The sequence below is a fragment of the Mustelus asterias genome, chromosome 15 (genome assembly GCF_964213995.1).
Source record: "Mustelus asterias chromosome 15, sMusAst1.hap1.1, whole genome shotgun sequence".
NCBI classification, from domain to species: domain Eukaryota; kingdom Metazoa; phylum Chordata; class Chondrichthyes; order Carcharhiniformes; family Triakidae; genus Mustelus; species Mustelus asterias.
Window position 1 is genome coordinate 87,273,190 of NC_135815.1, and position 22,420 is coordinate 87,295,609.

Sequence of the window (22,420 nt, forward strand, 5' to 3'; positions counted from 1 at the left end):
ACTGCAATAACTGGGTAACACAACCCACACTGCAATAACTGGGTAACACAGCTCACACTGCAATAACTGGGTAACACAGCCCACACTGCAATAACTGGGTAACACAGACCACACTGCAATAACTGGGTAACACAACCCACACTGCAATAACTGGGTAACACAGACCACACTGCAATAACTGGGTAACACAGACCACACTGCAATAACTGGGTAACACAGCTCACACTGCAATAACTGGGTAACACAACCCACACTGCAATAACTGGGTAACACAGCCCACACTGCAATAACTGGGTAACACAGCCCACACTGCAATAACTGGGTAACACAGCTCACACTGCAATAACTGGGTAACACAGCTCACACTGCAATAACTGGGTAACACAACCCACACTGCAATAACTGGGTAACACAGCCCACACTGCAATAACTGGGTAACACAGACCACACTGCAATAACTGGGTAACACAGCTCACACTGCAATAACTGGGTAACACAACCCACACTGCAATAACTGGGGAATACAGACCACACTGCAATAACTGGGTAACACAACCCACACTGCAATAACTGGGTAACACAGCCCACACTGCAATAACTGGGTAACACAGCCCACACTGCAATAACTGGGTAGCACAGCTCACACTGCAATAACTGGGTAACACAGCTCACACTGCAATAACTGGGTAACACAGACCACACTGCAATAACTGGGTAACACAGCTCACACTGCAATAACTGGGTAACACAGCTCACACTGCAATAACTGGGTAACACAGCCCACACTGCAATAACTGGGTAACACAGACCACACTGCAACAACTGGGGAACACAGACCACACTGCAATAACTGGGTAACACAACCCACACTGCAATAACTGGGGAACACAGACCACACTGCAATAACTGGGGAACACAGACCACACTGCAATAACTGGGTAACACAACCCACACTGCAATAACTGGGTAACACAGCCCACACTGCAATAACTGGGTAACACAGCCCACACTGCAATAACTGGGGAACACAGACCACACTGCAATAACTGGGTAACACAGCTCACACTGCAATAACTGGGTAACACAGCCCACACTGCAATAACTGGGTAACACGGCCCACACTGCAATAACTGGGTAACACAGCCCACACTGCAATAACTGGGTAACACAGCCCACACTGCAATAACTGGGTAACACAACCCACACTGCAATAACTGGGTAACACAGCTCACACTGCAATAACTGGGTAACACAGCCCACACTGCAATAACTGGGTAACACAGCCCACACTGCAATAACTGGGTAACACAGCCCACACTGCAATAACTGGGTAACACAGCCCACACTGCAATTACTGGGTAACACGGCCCACACTGCAATAACTGGGTAACACAGCCCACACTGCAATAACTGGGTAACACAGCTCACACTGCAATAACTGGGTAACACAACCCACACTGCAATAACTGGGAAACACAGCTCACACTGCAATAACTGGGTAACACAGCCCACACTGCAATAACTGGGTAACACAGCCCACACTGCAATAACTGGGTAACACAGCCCACACTGCAATAACTGGGTAACACAGCCCACACTGCAATAACTGGGTAACACAGCCCACACTGCAATTACTGGGTAACACGGCCCACACTGCAATAACTGGGTAACACAGCCCACACTGCAATAACTGGGTAACACAGCTCACACTGCAATAACTGGGGAACACAGCCCACACTGCAATAACTGGGAAACACAACCCACACTGCAATAACTGGGTAACACAGACCACACTGCAATAACTGGGTAACACAGCTCACACTGCAATAACTGGGTAACACAGCCCACACTGCAATAACTGGGGAATACAGCCCCCGCACACTGCAATAACTGGGTAACACAACCCACACTGCAATAACTGGGTAACACAGCCCACACTGCAATAACTGGGTAACACAGCTCACACTGCAATAACTGGGTAACACAGCCCACACTGCAATAACTGGGTAACACAGCCCACACTGCAATAACTGGGTAACACAGCCCACACTGCAATAACTGGGTAACACAGCTCACACTGCAATAACTGGGAAACACAGCCCACACTGCAACAACTGGGGAACACAGCTCACACTGCAATAACTGGGTAACACAACCCACACTGCAATAACTGGGAAACACAGCCCACACTGCAATAACTGGGTAACACAACCCACACTGCAATAACTGGGTAACACAGCCCACACTGCAATAACTGGGTAACACAACCCACACTGCAATAACTGGGTAACACAACCCACACTGCAATAACTGGGTAACACAGCCCACACTGCAATAACTGGGTAACACAACCCACACTGCAATAACTGGGTAACACAGCCCACACTGCAATAACTGGGGAATACAGCCCCCGCACACTGCAATAATTGGGTAACACAACCCACACTGCAATAACTGGGTAACACAGCCCACACTGCAATAACTGGGTAACACAGCTCACACTGCAATAACTGGGTAACACAGCCCACACTGCAATAACTGGGGAACACAGCCCACACTGCAACAACTGGGGAACACAGCTCACACTGCAATAACTGGGTAACACAGCCCACACTGCAATAACTGGGTAACACAGCTCACACTGCAATAACTGGGAAACACAGCCCACACTGCAACAACTGGGGAACACAGCTCACACTGCAATAACTGGGTAACACAGCTCACACTGCAATAACTGGGTAACACAGCCCACACTGCAACAACTGGGGAACACAGCTCACACTGCAATAACTGGGGAATACAACCCACACTGCAATAACTGGGAAACACAACCCACACTGCAATAACTGGGTAACACAGCCCACACTGCAATAACTGGGTAACACAGCTCACACTGCAATAACTGGGTAACACAGCTCACACTGCAATAACTGGGTAACACAGCTCACACTGCAATAACTGGGTAACACAGCCCACACTGCAATAACTGGGTAACACAGCTCACACTGCAATAACTGGGTAACACAGCCCACACTGCAATAACTGGGTAACACAACCCACACTGCAATAACTGGGTAACACAGACCACACTGCAACAACTGGGTAACACAACCCACACTGCAATAACTGGGTAACACAACCCACACTGCAATAACTGGGTAACACAGCCCACACTGCAATAACTGGGTAACACAGACCACACTGCAATAACTGGGTAACACAGCCCACACTGCAATAACTGGGTAACACAGCTCACACTGCAATAACTGGGTAACACAGCTCACACTGCAATAACTGGGTAACACAGCCCACACTGCAATAACTGGGTAACACAGCCCACACTGCAATAACTGGGTAACACAGACCACACTGCAATAACTGGGTAACACAACCCACACTGCAATAACTGGGTAACACAACCCACACTGCAATAACTGGGTAACACAGCCCACACTGCAATAACTGGGTAACACAACCCACACTGCAATAACTGAGTAACACAGACCACACTGCAATAACTGGGTAACACAGCTCACACTGCAATAACTGGGTAACACAGCTCACACTGCAATAACTGGGTAACACAGCTCACACTGCAATAACTGGGTAACACAGCCCACACTGCAATAACTGGGTAACACAGCTCACACTGCAATAACTGGGTAACACAGCTCACACTGCAATAACTGGGTAACACAGCTCACACTGCAATAACTGGGTAACACAGCCCACACTGCAACAACTGGGTAACACAGCCCACACTGCAATAACTGGGTAACACAGCCCACACTGCAATAACTGGGTAACACAACCCACACTGCAATAACTGGGTAACACAGCCCACACTGCAACAACTGGGTAACACAGCCCACACTGCAATAACTGGGTAACACAGCCCACACTGCAATAACTGGGTAACACAGCCCACACTGCAATAACTGGGAAACACAACCCACACTGCAATAACTGGGTAACACAGCCCACACTGCAATAACTGGGTAACACAGCCCACACTGCAATAACTGGGTAACACAGCCCACACTGCAATAACTGGGGAATACAGACCACACTGCAATAACTGGGTAACACAGCTCACACTGCAATAACTGGGTAACACAGCCCACACTGCAATAACTGGGTAACACAGCCCACACTGCAACAACTGGGTAACACAGCCCACACTGCAATAACTGGGTAACACAACCCACACTGCAATAACTGGGTAACACAGCCCACACTGCAACAACTGGGTAACACAGCCCACACTGCAATAACTGGGTAACACAGCCCACACTGCAATAACTGGGTAACACAGCCCACACTGCAATAACTGGGAAACACAACCCACACTGCAATAACTGGGTAACACAACCCACACTGCAATAACTGGGTAACACAGACCACACTGCAATAACTGAGTAACACAGCTCACACTGCAATAACTGGATCACATGTATTAGTATACAGTGAAAAGTATTGTTTCTTGCACGTTATTCAGATAAAGCATACCGTTCATAGAGAAGGAAAGGAGAGAGTGCAGAATGTAGTGTTACAGTCATAGCTAGGGTGTAGAGAAAGATCAACTTAGTGCGGGGTAGGTCCATTCAAAAGTCTGATGGCAGCAAGGAAGAAGCTGTTCTCGAGTCGGTTGGTACGTGACCTCAGATTTTTGTATCTTTATCCCGATGGAAGAAGGTGGAAGAGAGAATGTGCGGGATGCGTGGGGTCCTTGATTACGCTGGCTGCTTTTCTGAGGCAGCGAGAAGTGTAGACCGAGTCAATGTATGGGAGGCTGGTTTGCGTGATGGATTGGGCTACATTCACGACTTTGGTGCTGGACAGTCGGCCTAGGATCGGACAACAATTAAACAGTTTTCCTTCTTTTGCCTCCGCCTTCCCCATCGTTCCTTCTCCTGGTGGCGGATAATAAAGCAAACTCGAGGAAGATCTTCCGGACCAATTGGTCTCCCAACTTTTTCTACAGAAGTTTGTTCTTAAAATGAATGCGACGTGATGGTCAGAAACACCTTGGTCAATTCGCTGGCCATTCATGTCCTGCCGCCGCTGCCAGAGCGAATGGACAAATTACTGCTCAGCCAAGTCTCCGTTTACTGCAGCGGGACTGGAGAATCCCACTGGCGTGAACAGCCGGAGAATCCCACCTCTTGTATGTGGGCAGCACAGTGGCACAGTGGGTTAGCACTGCTGCCTCACAGTTCCAGGGACCCGGGTTCAATTCCCGGCTTGGGTCACTGTCTGTGCGGAGTTTGCACATTCTCCCCGTGCCTGCGTGGGTTTCCTCCGGGTGCTCCGGTTTCCTCGCACTGTCTGAAAGCCGTGCTGGTTAGGTAGGGTGCATTGGCCGTGCTAAATTCTCCCTCAGTGCACCCAACAGGTATCAGAGTGTGGCGACTAGGGGATTTTCACAGTAACTTCACTGCAGTGTTAATGTCAGCCTACTGGTGACACTAATAAATAAACTTTAAACTTAGACAGACGATTCTATGGTGGGAACGTTTAAAGAAACACTTATTGTTGTTCCAGCAGTAATTTGTTATCTTGGGAGGCATGCCCAGGAGGAGAGTTTTAGAAGGAAAAATAAAGATTTTGTTTTTAACCTGGAAAAGTATATAAAGCAGCTATGGGGTGAATTTTCTGGTCCCGCCCACCGTGGGAATCATCGCAGGTGGGATGGAAAATTTGATGGACCATTGAAAGGTCCCATGACCTTGGGCGAGAATTGTCAGGCTCTGGGCCGGAGGGACTGGAAAATGCCATCCTGTAAGTGGGAAAGTGAGCAATGTTGTGTTGCCAACCGTGTTATTATTGTTGTGGTGAGGATATCCTTGGTTGTAGGTTAATAGAGAATACAGGGGAGAGGGCCTGGGGTGGGATTGTTGTCGGTGCAGACTTGATGGGCCGAATGGTCTCCTTCTGCACTGTAGGGATTCTTAGATTCTATGGCTTCTATGAAACAGGAGGTAAGGCCATGGGCACATTTTATTAAACGTCACACTAAATATGTACAGTACACGGCTTAGCATGAGGCTTTACGTAAAACCATCGCTCAACATACTATGTTGTCACATGATCTTACTTCACTGATGATGGCGACTGTTCTATTCCCATATTTAATGTTAACCCTTCATACTACACACTCCCTCTCTCTCTCCCTTTCCCAAGACATGGGCGGCACGGTGGCACAGTGGTTAGCACTGCTGCCTCATAGTGCCAGGGACCTGGGTTCAATTCCAGCCTCAGCTCACTGTCTGTGCAGAGTCTGCATGTCCTCCCCGTGTCTGTGTTGGTTTCCTCCGGGTGCTCCGGTTTCCTCCCACGCTCCAAAGAAGTGCAGGTTAGGTTGACTGGCCGTTTTAAATTGTCCCTCAGTGTCAGGGGGATTAGCAGGGTTACAGGATAGGGCCGGGGTAGAATTGTGGTCGATGCAGGCTCTATGGGACGAATGGCTTTCTTCTGCACTGTAGGGATTCTATGATTCTCAGACGCTTCCTCCTCAATCATCCCCACATTCCTTTGGCTGGAATTTTACCATCCCACCCGTCATGGGAATCGGATCGGGCGAGGGGCGGACAATGGAAAGGTCCATTGACCTTGGGTGGGATTTTACGGTTTTCGGGATGAGCGAGGCCATAAAATCCCACCCTTAGTGTCTCTTTCTCTTCCTCCCTCTCACATTCCCTTTCTCTCACGGACACATCTGCCTTGCACTGGGTCTGCCGCCATCTTGGCCGCCATCTCCCAGCTCCAGATCCTCCAGCGATGATGCCAGGATTCTCCTTCTTTTCTCTTCTTGAGACAGAACATTGCAGATGCTGAGAATCTGAAATAAAAACAGAACGTGTTGACAATACTCGGCAACTCTGCCAGTTTCTGTGGAGAGAGAAAGTCACTAACTTTTTTCATCGGAATTGGGCCAAGTTAGAGACGTGATAGGCTTTGAGCAAAGGATGGCTAGGCCAAGGACTAAAGAAAGATCACTCATAGGCTGGAAGAAAGGGGAGATGGATGACAGAAGACTCTTCCAGGGCCAAAGGGAATGGATAAAAGCAAAACACTGCAGATGCTGGAATCTGAAGCAAAAACAGAAAATGCTGCAAAATCTCAGCAGGTCTGACAGCCTCTGTGGAGAGAGAATAGAGCCAACGTTTCGAGTCTGGATGAACCTTCGTCAGATCTATTCTCTCTCCACGGATGCTGTCAGACCTGCTGAGATTTTCCAGCATTTTCTGTTTTTGTGCCAAAGGGAATGGAGATGGGGAAAGAGAGAAAGAAAGAGAGAAAGAAGGAAAGAAAAAAAAAGAAAGAGGGAGAGAAAGAGAGAAAGAAAAAGAGAAAGAAAGTGAGAAAGAGAAAAAAAGGGAAAGAAAGAAAGAGAGATAGAAAGAAAAAGAGAGAGAAAGAAAATGAGTAAGAGAGAAAGAAAGAGAAAGAAAGAATAGTTGCTTTCACTCCTCAGCCAATTTAAGTATCCCAGTCAGCCTCCTACCGCCTGAACCTCGGGTGCCTGCATCCTAACTCACATCAAGTTCTGGTCACCCACCATTGACTTACACTGGCTCCCGTTCTGGCAACACCTCAAATTTAAAATTCCTATCTTCAAGCCTTCCATGGCTTCTATTTCTCTTCCACTTACCCGGCCCTCTGAGATCTCAGCCGCCCTCCAGTTGTCATCAGCTGCCTGGGCCCCAAGCTGTGGAATTCCCTCCCTTAAGCCTCGCCACCACTCCACTGCTCAATCATCCAGTAAGACACTCCTAAAAACCGATCTCTTGGCCACGTTTTGGTCCCCAGGCCAGATGGGTGTGATTTTCCCGCCCTGCCTACGCTGGTCCAGTAGCGTCGCAGGGCAGGAAATTTAAGCAGGAGGCTACAAAATAGGGATCGTGACCGGTGTCCAACCAGTGGTGATCTTCCCGGGCCATTTTTTCTGACGTAATCTGTCTCACGATGAGGCTGATTACAATATTGATTGTCTTATTTCAATCTATTTAGCGAGCCCGGGACGGTATCGTCCAGATGTCCACACCAGCAGAGATTATGTATGGCCCCGAGTAACGTTGGTGGGACTGAAGGCCATTGAGGCTCCCCCTGGGAAGTTTGGGGCACAGGGGCAGTGCCCCTTGGCAGTGACAGCCTGGCACTGCCAGCCTGGCACACTGGCTGTGCCTGCCGAGCACCGGGCAGTGCCAAGAGGGTGGGATCTGAGGGGCCGTGGCTTCACAGGAGGACAGGGCCAGACAGGGGTGGAGCCAAACCCAAGGGTGGGTTTGGTAGGGGGGGAGGGAAGCTGAGGACTCTGCATGGAGGGGATGGGGGCTAGTGGTGGGGCCGGCGATCTGGAGGCCGAGACCAGACATTGGGAGTCTGGGGCATCGGGGGAGTGTCAGGGCCGGCAATGGGGGGGGGGGGGGGGTGTGTGTCAGGGCTGGCGATTGAGGGAGGGGGAGGTCAGGGCCAGTGATCGGGCTGGGGGGCGGGTGGCGGCGATGTCTGCGGGGGATTCAGGGTTGGTGATGTCTGGGGGAAGGGTTGCAGTGTGGGTGTCTCTCGATCCGGCTAAAGTTATTAACAAAAGCCCATCTTTTCAACATTGCCCTTGGCCTGAGGTGCGGTGAATCTCAGGTTAAATCACCGCCAATCAAATCCCTTTGAGCCTATGGCCCTCTGGGACTGTGGTGTCTTTACCTTACCCAGTAATCCAGAGGCCCAGTGTCGCGCTCTGGGAACTTGAGTTTCACCCACACTCTGGCAGACAGTGGAGCTTGGATTAAATCAAAATCTGGGATTAAAGTCTAACAATGACCATGAAACCATTGTCGATTGCCCTAAAAACTCATCTGGTTCATTAATTTTTATTTCATTCATTCATGGGACATGGGCGTCGCTGGCAGGCCAGCATTTATTGCCCATCCCTGGTTGCCCGAGGGCAGTTGAGAGTCAACCACATTGCTGTGGCTCTGGAGTCACTTGTAGGCCAGACCAGGTAAGGACGGCAGATTTCCTTCCCTAAAGGGAACCAGATGGGTTCTTCCGACAATCGACAACGGTTCCATGGTCATCAGTCGATTCTTAATTCCAGAGATGTTTTATTGGATTCAAATTCCACCAGCTGCCGTGGCGGGATCCGAACCCGGATTCCCAGAACATTAGCTGAGTTTCTAGGTTAATAGTCTAGTGATAATACCACTGGGCCACCGTCTCACCCAATGTCCTTTGGGGAGGGAAATCTGCTGTCCTCAGGTGTGGCCGACATGTCCAGAACCCCGGTTGACTTTTAAATGCATCACTTCAAAGGCAGTGAGGGATGGGCAATAAATGTCGGCCTGGCCAGCAATTACCACGTTCTGGACAAAAACTCTCCTGTGGAACAACTTGGGATGTGAAAGGCGCTATGTAAATTCAAGCAGTAGTTTTCGGTTGGCGGGGAGTTTCAGCCCCGCAGAAGCGTTTAGACTCCAGATTCTCTGGCTATTCTTCATCTAACTGCTCTGTCTGTTTATCCAGCAGGTGTGTTCCCCTTTCTCTCCAGCACCATGGAGGCGCTGAACGACAGTGAGCAGATTCAGACCATCCTGGACAAAATCACTGATGCTTTGGTCCACTTTATCACCAGGGCAGGGCTCTCGCTGCAGCAGCAGTCCCGGAGACTAGCCCAGCTCCTGCTCCTGCTCTCTCACATCCGACACATGAGGTGAGCTAAACTCGTTTCTCTCTCCCACAAACCCCAATCACCTCTCCCCTCTCCCCCCCCACCCCGAAACCAGCACCCCCCCCCCTCCCCCCCCCCTCTCCACAACCGGCACATCACCACACCTCCTTAATAATAACAACCGTCTCCCTATCGCTGAAAGGATATGGGCGGCACGGTGGCACAGTGGGTTAGCACTGCTGCCTCACAGCGCGCAGGGACCTGGGTTCGATTCCCGGCTTGGGTCACTGTCTGTGCAGAGTCGACACATTCTCCCCGTGTCTGCGTTGGGTTTCCTCTGGGTGCTCCGGTTTCCTCCCACACTCCAAAGATGTGCAGGTTAAGGGCATTAGTGGGGTAGATTCGTGGAGTTACAGGGATGTTTAAAGTTTATTTGTTAGTGTCACAGTCGGCTTACATTAATGAAGTCACTGTGAAAATCCCCTAGTCGCCACACTCTGGCACCTGTTCGGGTGCACTGAGGGGAATTTAGCACCTAACCAGCACGTCTTTCAGACTGGGAGGAAACCGGAGCACCCGGAGGAAACCCACGCAGACGCGGGGAGAACGTGCAAATTCCACGCAAACAGTGACCCAAGCCGGGAATCGAACCCGGGTCCCTGCCGCTGTGAGGCAGCAGTGCTAACCACTGTGCCACCATGCGGCTCATGCCCCACCATATTTCTTCCATACCCCCATGCCCCTTTCATATCCCCCATACATTTTCCATTTCCACTCTCCCAAATACACTATTTACAGAAGAAATGAGCCATTGACAAGTCTGGCAATGATTTGAAATGTTCCTGAAACTGACACAATAAGCAAAGAAGCTTTAAGAATCTCCTTTGGGAGAAAAAACTGCTCATACAACCTTATAAAAGTGTCAATCAGCCACAACCGATTCACGGTATCAATGAATAAAGCTTATACATCTTAACAGCTCTTAAACCTATCCAAATACAAATATAAGATACAAATCTGTCAATCAGACAAAGCTAAGATTCCCCGGTGCTACTGTGTAAACAAGACCCCCTGCTGAGCTGATTTCCCTTCTTGGAACTCAGCCAAGCATTCATAAGGAGCTCATCTAGAAAAAGCAGATGTTTAACCAACTGCTCAGCCTGTTTCTGTTGATATAGTTGCATGCCCCTGTTAAACATGGTGGAACATTCACAATGGATAAACTATGGCATATTAGACAAATGCTACTACAAAATTGGTCACGATTTCAAACCACAATCCTCTTGGTATAGAGGTTAAGAACATGAGAACAGGAATGGGCCATCTCGTCACTCATGCGTTCAATCAGATCAAAGTATTCTGCACCTTGACTACATTTAACCACTTAAATTCCACAACCTTTTCCAGTCTTGCTTAATAAAATTTGACTGAACCACAACATTTTGCTTTGAGGAGAATTTCTGTTCCCTTTGTCTAGTCATTCCTGAAGAGCCAATTTCTAATTTAAAGGGTGGGATTTTCCAGCCACTCTCGCCCCAAGACTGGAAAATCCCACCGGAGGTCAATGGACCTTTGCATGATCCGTGTCGCGCCCACTATGATTCCCGTGGCAGGCGGGACGGGAAAATTCCGCCCAAGATCATAGAATCCTGACAGTGCAGAAGGAGGCCATTCAGCCCATCGAGTCTGCACCGACAACAATCCCACCCAGACCCTATCCTCATAACCCCACCTATTTACCCAACTAATCCCTCTAACCTACGCATCCCGGCACACGAAGGGGCAATTTAGCATGGCCAATCAACCTAACCCACACATCTTTGGACTGTGGGAGGAAACCGGAGCACCCGGAGGAAACCCCATGGAGACACAGGGAGAATGTGCAAACTCCACACAGACAGTGACCCAAGCCGGGTCCCTGGAGCTGTGAGGCAGCAGTGCTAACCACTGTGCCACCGTGCCGCCCCTGTCCCTGGTTCAAGATTCCTCTAACATTTCTACCCCATCTGCCTCCTTTGATCACCTTAAACACCTCAATTAAATCAACCATTAATTTTTTATACCTGTCGACAGTTTTATCTATCTGGGGCAGCATTCCATCTCTGACTGACGCTTGGCTAAGAAACTAAAACAGGGAATGCTGGGAACATTCAGCAGTACCTGTGGAAAGAGAAGCAGACAGAGCAATTCAAGGTTGCCATGGGAATTGGAAGATGGCGGAAGAGCACAGTGTTGAATACAGAGTCGTGGGGAGAAGGAGACAAGTTCAAAGGGGAAGGGCATGAGAGATTAAAGTGGTTAAATTCTAACAGGGTTTGACAGGGTAGATTCAGACAGAATGTTCCCGATGGTGGGGGAGTCCAGAACTAGGGGGGTCGTAGTTTGAAGATAACGGGTAAACCTTTGAGGACTGAGGTGAGGAGAAATGTCTTCACCCAGAGAGTGGTGAATGTGTGGAATTCACTACCACAGAAAGCAGTTGAGGCCAAAACATTGTGTGGTTTCAAGAAGAAATTAGGGAGAGCTCTTGGGGCTAAAAGATGGTAGCCATGATGTGGAGATGCCGGTGTTCGACCGGGGTGGGCACAGTGTGGTGGGCCTCAGTTGTGCCTTTGTCCTATATGGACCACCGTTGTGTGTGCTTGTCATACCTGGACACATCCCCTTCCAGTTTGGTTCCTCCCCTTGGCACCTAGTATAAAGGTGGCTGTCTCCTCCCCCTTGTTCAGTCCAGGTTGGTTATTTGTTGGGATCTGCTCCTGATTCTGTTGTGAATAAAAGCCTACACTTATATTGGCACACCGGTAGTCTTTCGCCTTACTGATAGCGCATCACACAGTTAGAAGTCTCACAACATCAGGTTAAAGTCCAACAGGTTTATTTGGAATCACGAGCTTTCAGAGCACTGCTTCTTCATCACTCACCTGATGAAGGAGCAGTGCTCCGAAAGCTCGTGATTCCAAATAAATCTGTTGGACTTTAACCTGGTGTTGTGAGACTTCTTATGGGGCTAAGGGGATGAAGGGATATGAGAGGAAGGAGGGGGATCAGGATATTGAATTTGATGATCAAGCGGGATCATAATGAATGGTGGAGCAGGCTCGAAGGGCCGAATGGCCTACTCCTGCTTCTAGTTTCCATGTCTGTGTGACAAAAGGGGCGACTACATGACGCGACAGATAATGAAAAGCGCAGAAGAAAACAAATGATGGGTCCAGAGGTGTAGCAAATGTTTATAGCTGAGGGGGGGAGGGAAGTTTGGAAAACCCGGCGGGGAGAAGCAGGCTCCCATAATCCGGAATGAGGCGGAGCAAGGTGGATCCACCCAAGGGAGGGGGAGGGAGGGTGACCATCTCTCAGGTGGTGTCCCGACAGGGGATCCCCACCCCAAGCACGTGCGGCCTGGTACATTCTGTTATTTACCACGATGAGGAGCTGAAACTGGTGTTTACTGTGATTGTTCTGTGCTGGGTGTACAAGCAGGTCTCTCACCACCCCCCCCCCCGCTGGCCCACCCCAAACAATTTGATATCTTGTCACGTGAGTGGATATGGAATCAAAAAGCACACTTTCTCTCGGGGCGAAACATGCTGACAGTACTCAACGTGTTCTGCAGCACCTGTGCAGAGAGTTAAAGTTTCACTTTGATAGACACTCATCACAACTCGGAAAAGTTAGAAATGCAATATGTTTCATGCAAGTGACTTGGGGGAGGGTGGGAAAAGAACAAAATGGGTGGCACAGTGGTTAGCACTGCTGCCTCACAGCGCCAGGGACCCCGGTTCAATTCCGACCTCGGGTCACTGTCTGTATGGAGTCTGTACATTCTCCCCGTGTCTGCGTGGATTTCCTCCGGGTGCTCCGGTTTCCTCCCACAGTCCAAAGATGTGCAGGTTAGGTGGATTGAATCATGGAATCCCTACAGTGTAGAAGGAGGCCATTCAGCCCATCAAATCTGCATCGACTCTCTGACTGAGCATCTTGCCAAGGCCCTATTCCCGTAACTCCACATACTTACTATCCATCCTGGGACACTAAGGGATGATTTCGCATGGCCTAACCTGTACAACTATGGACTGTGAGAGGAAACCGGAGCACCCGGAGGAAACCCACACAGACACGGGGAGAATGTGCAAATTCCACACAGTCACCCAAGGCCAGAATCAAACCCGGGTTCCTGCGAGGTAGCAGCGCTAACCACTGGGCCACCATGCCACCCCAGCCTGCTAAATTGCCCCTTAGTGTCCAAAGAGTAGGTGGATTAGCGATGGTAAATGCGCAGGGATAGAATATAGGGGAGGGCCTGGGTAGGATGCTCCTTTGGAGAGTCGGTGCAGACTCGATGGACTGAATGGCCTCTTTCTGCGCTGTAGGGGTTCTATGATTCTATGGGAAGGGCTGTGAAGACAGGAGAGATTAAATGACACAAGGCCAAAGGAAATGATAACACGATAGGAAAAGAAGCAAAAGAGTAAAAGGCAAAATACTGTTGATGCTGGAAATCTCTTACCCAGGCCCATCCCAGTCCAACACCAGCATCACCACATCATGTAATTAAGAGAGAAATAGATAGGCTCTTGATTGGTAAGGGGTTCAAAGGTTACGGGGAAAAGGTGGGAGAATGGGATTGAGAAACTTATCAGCCATGATTGAATGTCGAAGGAGAATCGATGGGCCGAATGGTCTAATTCTGCTCCGATATCTGACGGGCTCATTTTCATTTTGTGTTAGTTGAGAGAGAAGTTGTCCATTGTGAGAACAGGTTCAGCCAGGTGGAAGAGCGGGGTGGGGGGTAAGGGTGAGGGGTGGGAAGGGTTAACTTTGTCATTGTACAGTGCAACTGCAACTTCCAATTGTGCGATCCTCTCATCTTTACCTTTCTAAAGCGTTCTCATTAACTGTATCAAATTAACATTGACTGAGCTGACCGCCCTGCGCCATCGTGGGAATGGCCTGGGCAGGATTGGGATCTTTCTGTGCACTGGGTGTGTGAGTGTGTGTGTGAGGTGTGTGAGGGTGTGAGTGAGTGAGTGAGTGTGTGTGTGTGAGGGTGTGTGTGTGTGTGAGTGAGTGAGGGTGTGAGTGTGTGTGAGTGAGTGTGTGTGAGTGCGTGTGTGTGTGTGTGTGTATGTGTGTGAGTGAGTGTGTGTGTGAGTGTGTGTGTGAGTGATGTGTGTGTGTGTGTGTGGGTGTGAGTGTGTGTGTGTGAGTGTGTGTGAGTGAGTGAGTGAGTGTGTGTGAGTGCGTGTGTGTGAGGGTGTGTGTGTGTGAAGGTGTGTGTGTGTGAAGGTGTGTGTGTGTGAGGGTGTGTGTGTGTGAGGATGTGTGTGTGTGAAGGTGTGTGTGTGTGTGAGGGTGTGAGTGTGTGTGAGGGTGTGTGTGTGTGAGAGTGTGTGTGTGTGTGAGGGTGTGTGTGTGTGAGTGAGTGTGTGAGTGTATGAGGGTGTGTGAGGGTGTGTGTGTGTGTGAGGGTGTGTGTGTGAGGGTGTGTGTGTGTGAGGGTGTGTGTGTGTGAGGGTGTGTGTGTGTGAGGGTGTGTGTGTGTGAGGATGTGTGTGTGTGAGGGTGTGTGTGTGTGAGGGTGTGTGTGTGTGAGGGTGTGAGTGTGTGAGGGTGTGTGAGTGTGAGGGTGTGTGAGGGTGTGTGAGTGTGAGTGTGTGAGGGTGTGTGAGTGTGAGGGTGTGAGTGTGTGAGGGTGTGTGAGTGTGTGAGTGTGTGCGCTGAGCTAACTCTCTGTAATGTTCTTTGATTAACAGTAACAAAGGAATGGAGCACCTGTACAGTATGAAGTGTAAGAATGTGGTGCCGCTGTATGACCTGCTGCTGGAGATGCTGGATGCCCACAGAATGCACACTCCCACGGACAAGGCCCAGCCAGGGGGCACTGGCGCCAGCCCGATGAACAGAGGAACCGCGCCATCCTCCTCTTCGCTGTCTCTAAAGAAGACTGACGTGAGCTTTGAGACATCCAGATAGGTATCCGATTGACTGATTGACAGTATTAACGGAGATCCCAACAGCAAAAACTACCTATGATCACGTTGCAAATGAAGCAACCTTCACTACAGCCAATCACATAGCTTCAGCTTTATCAACGCACGCCATCCGATTGCTCAGTACAGAACGCCCTGTATTTTGTATACCCACCGCCTCGGAACAGGGCTCCTTAACAATGCAGGAACGGTGCAGCGTTCCCAGCAATTATGTAAAGTTCTTTCATATTCTTGAAGACGTTAGCAGAATTCCAAATGCTTCGTACAGACATTACTGCGAGAGACGTGAAATATGGACACTCAACGGAACTGTTGGGCTGATTTTCATTCAATGCATGGTGCTTGGCCTTGTAAGAAACGCTTGGCAACCAAACGAGTTGACCCTTCACCTCCGACCCCGAGGTCAAGTCCAAATGTTGACCGCTTGGATGGAAGGCTGGGTAGGAAGAGGCAGAAGTGAAACGAGTCTTGATGTGCCCCTCCCAACGCACACCTGGCTCTGAAATGGACGACTTTGTGGGAAATCGGAGAAAGGAGGTGCCACACTGGGGAGGGGGGTGGGGTGGGGCGGGGGGGGTGCCAGTCTTCTGAGGTGTGGGGCATGTTTCTGGCGCAGAGCAGAGGGAGTTTTGCTCTGACTCTGAATCCCATTCGCTCCCTCACCTTCAGCAGAAAAACGTCAAACAGTGAACCTCACAATGTTGCCCCTTGTGGAATTACCCATCACCCACCTGACCCTGTCGCGACCCCCCCCCCCCTCCCCGCCCCAATCCCCCCACCCCCCTCTGTTCTTCTGCCAAGACTGGCGTCGGTCTTCGTCGCAATGCTTCTAGCATCATCTTTATTGGTGAATTTTGTTTCGGTTCTGTTCATTATTAATTTGAATAGATGGACTTGTTTTACACTCAGTTAGGACTTCACAATATGTGGTCAGGACTAATTATAGCCAATACAGTGCACACCGCCAACTAAGTCAGATATTGTTGCTGTGTTAAAACCTTGGAACCCCCCTACTTAATGACTCAACACCTTCAACCTCATGGTTCAAGAAGACACACCAGCGCCTCCTTGGGAGCAGAATAAACTTAAAATAAGGACATTACTGGGTGTAAAAGCAGGACCAAAGCACCACAACCAACATCCCATCCAGATCTTGATCATTCAAGGCCTCATTCCTCCAAAGGACTTTTTTGACACTCATTGGGAAAATCTGATTCAAAACCGTGGGCAGGTAGAGGAGCTTCGCTCAAGATCCCTGGTTCAATCCCAAGTTTTGGCATGAGCCCGCCTGCTGGCTTTCTTTGGTGGCACGGTGGCAGTGGTTGGCACTGCTGCCTCACAGTGCCAGAGACCTGGGTTCGATTCCCAGCTTGGGTCACTGTCTGTGTGGACTCTGCACGTTCTCCCTGTGTCTGCGTGGGTTTCCTCCGGGTGCTCTGGTTTTCTACCACACTCCAAAGATGTGCGGATTAGGTTGATTGGCCATGCTAAATTACCCCTTAGTGTCGGGGATTAGCAGAGTAAATGAGGGTTATGGGAATAGGGCCTGGATGGGATTGTGGTCAATACAGACTCGATGAGCCAAATGACCTCCTTCTGCACTGTTGGATTCGATGGTTCTAGGTTAAGGTCTCATTGAGTTGCCAGACATCGGGCCAATATCGTGTTACCATCATCCACACTGGCCACCATCATTGCTTTGTAGGGTGTCCTTACTGGAGCACTATAGATAAGACACCTATTCCCGGCCAAGACTTTAGACACAACGGTTGATCATCTTGGTGCTTTCTTTCTATTGTTGTGTCTGATGTTTATTGGTCTAAATGTCATCAAACCAAATGGCAACACTGATGGGAGCGGGAGGCATATTGCTGTTGTATGTTTTGAATCAAGTGGTTGCAACTCCAAGTGTCGGTGGAATATTCTAGATTTCGGATGATCTTGCCTCTTGCAACGAGGACACAGCAATGACCTACTTCGTACATTGACTGAGTGAAGAACCTCCAACCCCCCGGGTTCATCCGCATTGTTGATACAGCCTCGGGTTCAATGGGTGAGATCAGCCACGTAGCAATCCCCCTGCTCTACCTTTCCTGACCTCGTTTAGAGTCACCCAGCTACCCACTGCAGCCTCAGTCAGCAAGTTAACCTCCGTAGAAACATAGAAGATAGGAGCAGGAGGAGGCCATTTGGCCCTTCGAGCCTGCTCCGCCATTCATTATGATCATGGCTGATCATCCAACTCAATAGCCTAATCCCTGCTTTCTCCCCATAACCTTTGATCCCATTCGCCCCAAGTGCTGTATCCAGCCGCCTCTTGAAAACATTCAGTGTTTTGGCATCAACTACTTCCTGTGGTAATGAATTCCACAGGCTCATCACTCCTTGGGTGAAGAAATGTCTCCTCATCTCCGTCCTAAATCCTCAGGCTGCGACTCCTGGTTCTGGACACCCCCACCATCGGGAACATCCTCCCTGCATCTACCCTGTCTAGTCCGTAGTGTTGGGTTTATGAGATTCCCGGTTCCACCACACCAAAGATGAGGTGGATCTTCTCTCCCGGGTAAAGCTGTAACAGTAACATTATTTTAACGCTGAAGGGTTTTGATGAAGTGGATGGGGAGGAACTGGTTCCACTGGCAGGGGGGTCGGCAACCCAGAGGACACGGATTTAGGACAACTGGTAAAAAAAAATAGCAGCCAGAGGGGTCTTGAGGCGAGGGATTTTTTGAAGGCAGCAAGTTGGGAAGGCACTGTCTGAGAGGGTGGTGGAAGCAGTGACATTCAAAAAAGAATTTGATGGACAGTTAAAAAGGGAGACCTTGACAGGAGGGTGGGGAAAGAGTGGGGGAGTGGGATTTATTGGGTAGCTCTTTCAATAGAGCTATCACAGGCATAATGGGCTGAAGAGCCTCCTTCTGTGCTGATTTATTCTATAACAGCTCTGTTGTGTTCTGGCTGTCATGTTCACAGCATAGTTGGGGGGGGGGGGGTGGGATTATGCCTGAGGCAGAAGACATGCTTTCTTTTTTGGGTAGATTAATAAATCCGCCAATTCGCCTTGTTCTCTCTCTGATGCAAGGTGCACTGGTAAACAGCATCATCTTACTAAGTACAGGTGTGGCGAGGCAGTGAGTTTTTTAAAAAAATCATTCATTGGATGTGTGCTGGGCCAACATTTATTGCCCATCGGGGGCAACACGGGTGCACGGTGGTTAGCACTGCTGCCTCACAGCGCCAGGGACCCGGGTCCGATTCCAGCCTCGGGTCCCGGGTCCGATTCCAGCCTCGGGTCACTGTCTGTGCAGCGTCTGCACGTTCTCCCTGTGTGGGTTTCCTCCGGGTGCTCCGGTTTTCTCCCACATTCCAAAGATGTTGATTGGCCCTGCTAAATTGCCCCTTAGTGTCAGGGGATTAGCAGGGTAAATATGTGGGGTGACGGAAATAGGGCCTGGGTGGGATTGTGGTCGGTACAGACTTGATGGGCCAAATGGCCTTCTTTTGCACTGTGGGGAGTCTATGGTCCCTGAGGGCATTTAAGAGTCAACCAAATTGCTGTGGGTCTGGAGTCACATGTAGATCAGACCTGGTAAGGACGACAGATTTCCTTCCCTAAAGGACATTAGTGAACCAGATGGGTTTTTCCGACAATGGTTTCATGGTTATCATTCGGATTTTATTCCCAGATTTATATTGAATTCAAATTTCACCATCTGCCATGGTGGGATTCGAATGTGGACTCCCCAAGGCATGACCCTGGGTGTGTGGATTATTAATCCAGTGACAGTTCCACTGCACCTCCCCTCTATAGCTGGATGGGAGAATTCGCTCCTGTCCTTTCCGAGTCTCTCTCACACACACCTCTGCCTTGCTGCTGTCCGAAAGCTTCTTGGAATCAGAGTCAAAGAGCAGCTTTCATGTTTGGGGCTTTATTAAGCGGGTAATGCGCGGGGTTATTCTGCTGCATTACTAGTTCCACAGCTCTGCTCTGCCTCTGAAGGCAGGCAGTCGAGGCAAATCGTAAGACAACGACTTAACGCAAGACATGAGAGGAGAGTAGGGACGCAGATATCAGGGGAAAAAAGCAGTAATATTTATTTAATTAAGCAAACACAGGAATCCTTGGGCACAGAAAGAAGTCTCACAACACCAGGTTAAAGTCCAACAGGGTTTATTTGGTAACACGAGCTTTCGGAGCACTGCCCCTTCATCAGGTGAGTGGAGCAGACGACGAAGGGGCAGCGCTCCGAAAGCTCGTGATACCAAATAAACCTGTTGGACTTTAACCTGGTGTTGTGAGACTTCTTTCTGTGCCCAGCTCATTCCAACACCGGCATCTCCACATTGGGAATCCCTGGGAAATGACATCTTCACAACCAGGATGTGGGGAAAACTTTCTAAAAGACACATTCACTGCGCATCCTTTTATTAAATAATGGCAAGCCGTCACTTAATAAAAATGACTTTGGGGTAATTGTCCACACGTTCCGAAAGAGCGAGGATTCAATGTCGACATATATCAGAATTGAAAGTGGTTTTTCAGAATAAATGTATTCCATCCTGGATTTTATTTTGTTGGATTCTATACCCCCTCACGCGTCAAAGCAGAATGATCTGCTTCACTCCCACGTACGCAGTAAACTTGCAAATAATTCTGAAGGATGTTAAACCATTAGGCGGAGTTTTTCCGTTCAGCCGGCTACGGGAATCGTAGCGGGAGGGGGACACAGACCATGCAAAAGGTCCCATTGACCTCGCGTGGGAATTTCTGGTCTTGGGGTGAGCGAGGCCAGAAATTCCCACTCATTGGCCGGAATTTTACTGACACATTCCGCCCGAGGTTCGTACGATCCCGCGCGAGGCCAACGGAAAACGCCGTTCTCCGAGCCCCGTCCGCTCCCACAATCGGAGTGGGCGTGTCGGTAAAATTCCAGCCATTAAAGTTGGTTTACTGGTAGGGGGCCCCTGCTATCAGTAACTGGGCAACAGTGGAATTTTACAGCACATAAGGAGGCTCTTCGGCCCATCCTGGCTGTGATGTCCCTTTGATTATGCACTGCCTCAGATTGCCCTCTCCCCATGAATCTCAAACTAATCACTCTGCCCTGCTCTCTCTCTCCCTGTAGCCCTGTCAATCCCTACTGTACACTCATTACCCTACTCTCTGCCTGTCGTCTACTGTTGACCCCAAACTAATCTCATTCTCCACTCTCTACCCATAGTCTGGTCTCAATCCCAAATTGAAATTAAAAAGAAGTGGGGTCACTTATTTAAGGCAGAGATAAGGTGAATGTTTTTTCCCTCAGAGGGTGCTGAGTCTCTGGAACTCTCCTTCTCAAAAGGCAGCGGAAGCAGAGTCTTTGGATATTTTTAACGTACAGCTGGATAGATTCTTGATTAACAAGGGTGTGAAAGATCATCGGGGGGGTTGAAGTTACAATCAGATTAGCCATGATCTTATTGAATGGCGGAGCAGGCTTGAGGGGCCAACTGCTGCTCCTAATATGTGTATTGGTATGTTCGTATGTTGATTTGACCCGTCCTGCTTACTTTGTGTTAACACAGTAAGAAGTCTCACAACACCAGGTTAAGGTCCAACAGGTTTATTTGGTAGCAAAAGCCACTAGCTTTCAGAGCGCTGCCCCTTCATCAGGTGAGTGGGAGTTCTGTTCACAAACAGGGCATATAAAGACACAAACTCAATTTACAAAATAATGATTGGAATGCGAGTCTTTACAGGTAATCAAGCCTTAAAGGTTCAGACAATGTGAGTGGAGAGAGCATTAAGCACAGGTTAAAGAGATGTGTATTGTCTCCAGACAGGACAGTTAGTGAGATTTTGCAAGCCCAGGCAAGTTGTGGGGGTTACGGATAGTGTGACATGAACCCAAGATCCCGGTTGAGGCCGTCCTCATGTGTGCGGAACTTGGCTATCAGTCTCTGCTCAGCGACTTTGCATTGTCGTGTGTCGTGAAGGCCGCCTTGGAGAACGCTTACCCAAAGATCAGAGGCCGAATGCCCGTGATCGCTGAAGTGTTCCCCAACAGGAAGAGAACACTCTTGCCTGGTGATTGTCGAGCGGTGTTCATTCATCCGTTGTCATAGCGTCTGCATTGTCTCCCCAATGTACCATGCCTCGGGACATCCTTTCCTGCAGCATATCAGGTTGTGAGACTTCTTACTGTGTTTACCCCAGTCCAACGCCGGCATCTCCACATCATGGCTACTTTGTGTTAACTCAGACATTAAATGCCTTTGTGCTAACTGGCCTACACTGGCTCCTAGTCAAGCAATTTGATTTTAAAACTCTCATCCTTGTTTTTTTCAAATCGCACTGTGGACTTTTCCCTCCCTATCTCTGTAATCCCCACCAGTCCCACAACCCTCCTAGATATCTCCACACCTTTCATTTTGGATATTGTGCATTCCCAACTCCAATTGTTTCATCATTGGTGGCCATGTTTTGAGTTGATGAGGCCCAAGCTCTGGAATTCCCTCTACTTTATCTTCCTCCTTTAAGATGCTCCTCAAAATCTACCTCTATGATCAAACTTGTGGTCATCTACCCAAATATCACCCTATATGGTTATACTGTTTTCTGATCCACCTTTTCACTGCCTTGAGAGGCTTCATTACATTGAAGGTGCTATACAAACATAGGTTGTTGTTGCGAGCCAATCTCTTTTATTTTCCACCTGGCAACCCATATCACAGCCTGAGACATGCAGAAGAATCTGCTTTTGGGATTGGTAGGGTC

At 49.2% G+C, this 22,420-nt stretch overlaps 1 protein-coding gene across 9 annotated transcripts in view; it reads left to right on the forward strand.

Annotated features, from left to right (window-relative positions):
* The window catches only part of esr1 (estrogen receptor 1), an 887,250-nt gene that overhangs the window by 490,787 nt on the left and 374,043 nt on the right, over nt 1–22,420 (forward strand). For 6 of the 9 annotated variants that reach the window (XM_078230315.1, XM_078230313.1, XM_078230309.1 and 3 more), the window contains exons 7-8: nt 9,526–9,712; nt 15,427–16,984. In XM_078230315.1, coding sequence (XP_078086441.1) covers nt 9,526–9,712; nt 15,427–15,646 — 407 coding nt within the window. In that variant the 3' untranslated portion in view covers nt 15,647–16,984. Of the gene's footprint in view, nt 1–9,525; nt 9,713–15,426; nt 16,985–22,420 lie in introns of those variants that run through there. The other 3 variants (XM_078230314.1, XM_078230316.1, XM_078230318.1) reach the window with 2 other exon arrangements.